Here is a 2,500-nt window from a genome sequence, read left to right on the forward strand (position 1 = left end):
CTCTGTTGGTAAACAAATTCTTGCCTATTTAATTCTTAAACCTAAATTTGTCCAATTTAGATACATTACTACGAGTCCTACCCTTGTGCCTTAATATGATGACCTTATCTGCATCATCTTTGTTCAAGCCCTTGGTCCATATGAATACCTCTATTACATCACCCTACACTTTTCTTTCAAGAGAGTGTACAGTAAGTTAAGCTACGATTTCTTTAATAGGCCCTGTTCACACTAGTGGTTTGAACCGCGCGGAAACCGCGGCGGTACCTCATAATCAAGGAAAACCTGTGCGGTTGTGTGTGAACACTTCCATTGATTTACATTGTAATTGAATCGCGGGGGTTGAAACCGCTAGTTTGAACAGGTCCTTTCTGTACACGTCCATTTTTGGAGGAAGTTTGTTGAAGAACATCCTTTTCGCTCTGTGCCCTCTACAGGAGTTCTCAGGGCAACATTGGCCGGATTGGCAACACCAGAAGGTTCACCCCCGCCCCGGCAGCACCTTAGACTCCATTTCCAAGAGACGGAATTAACTTCAATGACTTCCCCAACAACGGCTGAGAACTGTAGCACCAGACCCCCGCCTCTGTCGCCAGTCACCATCATCACCACCCTAGTTCCTTATAAGGACATTCCTCTCTGCGTATTTTAGCCTACATATGCCTGTCGTTGTAAACTGAACAGTTCTTACCACGCCTCTGGAGTAGCGGTGGGCCGTGGTTTCTTTCTAGCAAGGCTTCAGGTGTTGGTTGTGTATTATATATCGTATTCGTCCTCTCTCCCCTTCCCAAGGATCCCACCTAAAACCAGATTCATGTCAATTCATTAACTCATAACATATGAGAAAGCTTTGTCCGCCTCGGTAGGTGGGACTCTCTGTATCACAAATGTATAAGAACATAAGGATGGGAAAGATTGCAAGGGACCACAAGGCCTACATCAGGCAGTTCCATGTCCCTTAGAACCTGTCATCCTTATCCATAAAGTTTTCTCATCTTCTCTTAAAATAATAAGCAGTTCCATGTCCCTTACCACCTGTCATCCCTATCCATAAAGTTACTTAATCTCTTAAAATAACTAATTGTTTCAGTGCTTACTACATGATTACTAAGTCTAATCCATTCGTTACCCCACGAGAGAAGGGAAACCAGTTCTTGCCTATTTCCTTCATAAACCTGGAGTTGAGTAAAGAGACTCCAATGTCAGATATGGAAGACCTTATGGTACTTCGCACGACTCCCCGTTCTTCCTTGCCAAGTTCGAACTCGAAGATTCGAACTTAGGCAGAATACTTGCCCTTAAAGAACACGAGAAACGCTCGAACTCAGACTGATGACTCGCCCCTAAAAAATGCAAGAGTCATTCGAACTCAGAAGACTCGCCCCTGAAGAACTCGAGAATCACTCAAACTATTCATCATTGTCTTCTTCCGAAGTACTTTGGATAGGAGGAGGTAGGAAGGTGGGGTGGAGGAATATAGAATCAAGAAAGAGACGGTAAAATAATTTTTCATTATTTCATCAACTTGTCCCCTATATTATCGTCTTCTGGTGGATCAAAGCGACTATGGAACACCCATTTTTGCGAACGTTTGGTTGTTATGTAGCTCACAAATCAGTCTTAGGCGAAAGAAGCCACGCCTTTTTTTTCCTTGGACCAATCACGATCGTTCTTGAACGAAGCGCACTGGGCGAAAAGGGCCCACGACCGTTGCAAGGTGGCTGTTGTTGGGTCGTTTGAAATGTGATTCATTTTGTTTCTTCTGAGACCACATCATTAGTTATAAAGAAATTCGCCTTGGCCTTTTGCCATGGAGTCTTGATTTCGACCCTCTGGGGAAATTTTCCTTTATTCACTATGACGAATTTCTTCAGCCCAGAGAAGACTCTCAACAACAGTAAATAATGAAAAGGCCAGCTCGATTAAATTGTATTCTCGATTCAATAATCAAAATGTTTTTATGGGCTAATTTTAAACCTTGAATTTTTTTTGTCCTGGGTAGGGAAGGCCAGAAGGCGACTTTGCTGAGCTGAGAACCCTTGGGTGTAAGGTCTTATGTGTTTGTGCTGCTGTTGGTGAACTCTTGTCGTCATTCAGTGATAACACCAGAGAACCTGATTGCGATTTTTGGTTCCAGGCAAAAGGCCTCCATCCTAGATATGTTGTGTTTGCGTCTGTGTGTTCTGCCACTGTTCAAACAACGTATAAATGTGTCTGTGGTTGTCTGTGAACCGGCCTGGCGCAGTGGAAATGATGCCATCCGCTATGACGCCTAACCTGTGTTGATATGTCCTCAAAGTTCTCTCTCTCTAGTGGTCGCAGTCGAAATCTGCTTCAGTCTGTCTGTTCTGCTTAGCTCTGTATCTGATTCATCTTTGGTCGGTGGGGTGAGTGTAGTACTAAGGGGACCAAGAATTCTGCTACCCTCCAGACTAATTAGATCATTGTCTGCGAGATATTTTTGTGTCTGTTCATGTCAGTGTGGTAGTGGGTATGTATT

At 43.6% G+C, this 2,500-nt stretch overlaps 1 protein-coding gene across 2 annotated transcripts in view; it reads left to right on the plus strand.

Moving 5' to 3' along the window:
* The window catches only part of LOC143028340 (uncharacterized), a 46,788-nt gene that overhangs the window by 41,341 nt on the left and 2,947 nt on the right, over positions 1-2,500 (plus strand). The window contains exon 8 of one of the 2 annotated variants that reach the window (XM_076190279.1): positions 438-1,077. The exons of the other annotated variant lie outside the window; for it this stretch is intronic. Within the exon in view, the coding sequence (XP_076046394.1) occupies positions 438-507 (70 nt within the window). The 3' untranslated portion in view covers positions 508-1,077. Of the gene's footprint in view, positions 1-437; positions 1,078-2,500 lie in introns of those variants that run through there. 2 annotated transcript variants of the gene reach the window in all.

This window comes from Oratosquilla oratoria, chromosome 9, assembly GCF_046742065.1.
Source record: "Oratosquilla oratoria isolate Oo_2021 chromosome 9, ASM4674206v1, whole genome shotgun sequence".
Taxonomy (NCBI): Eukaryota; Metazoa; Arthropoda; class Malacostraca; order Stomatopoda; family Squillidae; genus Oratosquilla; species Oratosquilla oratoria.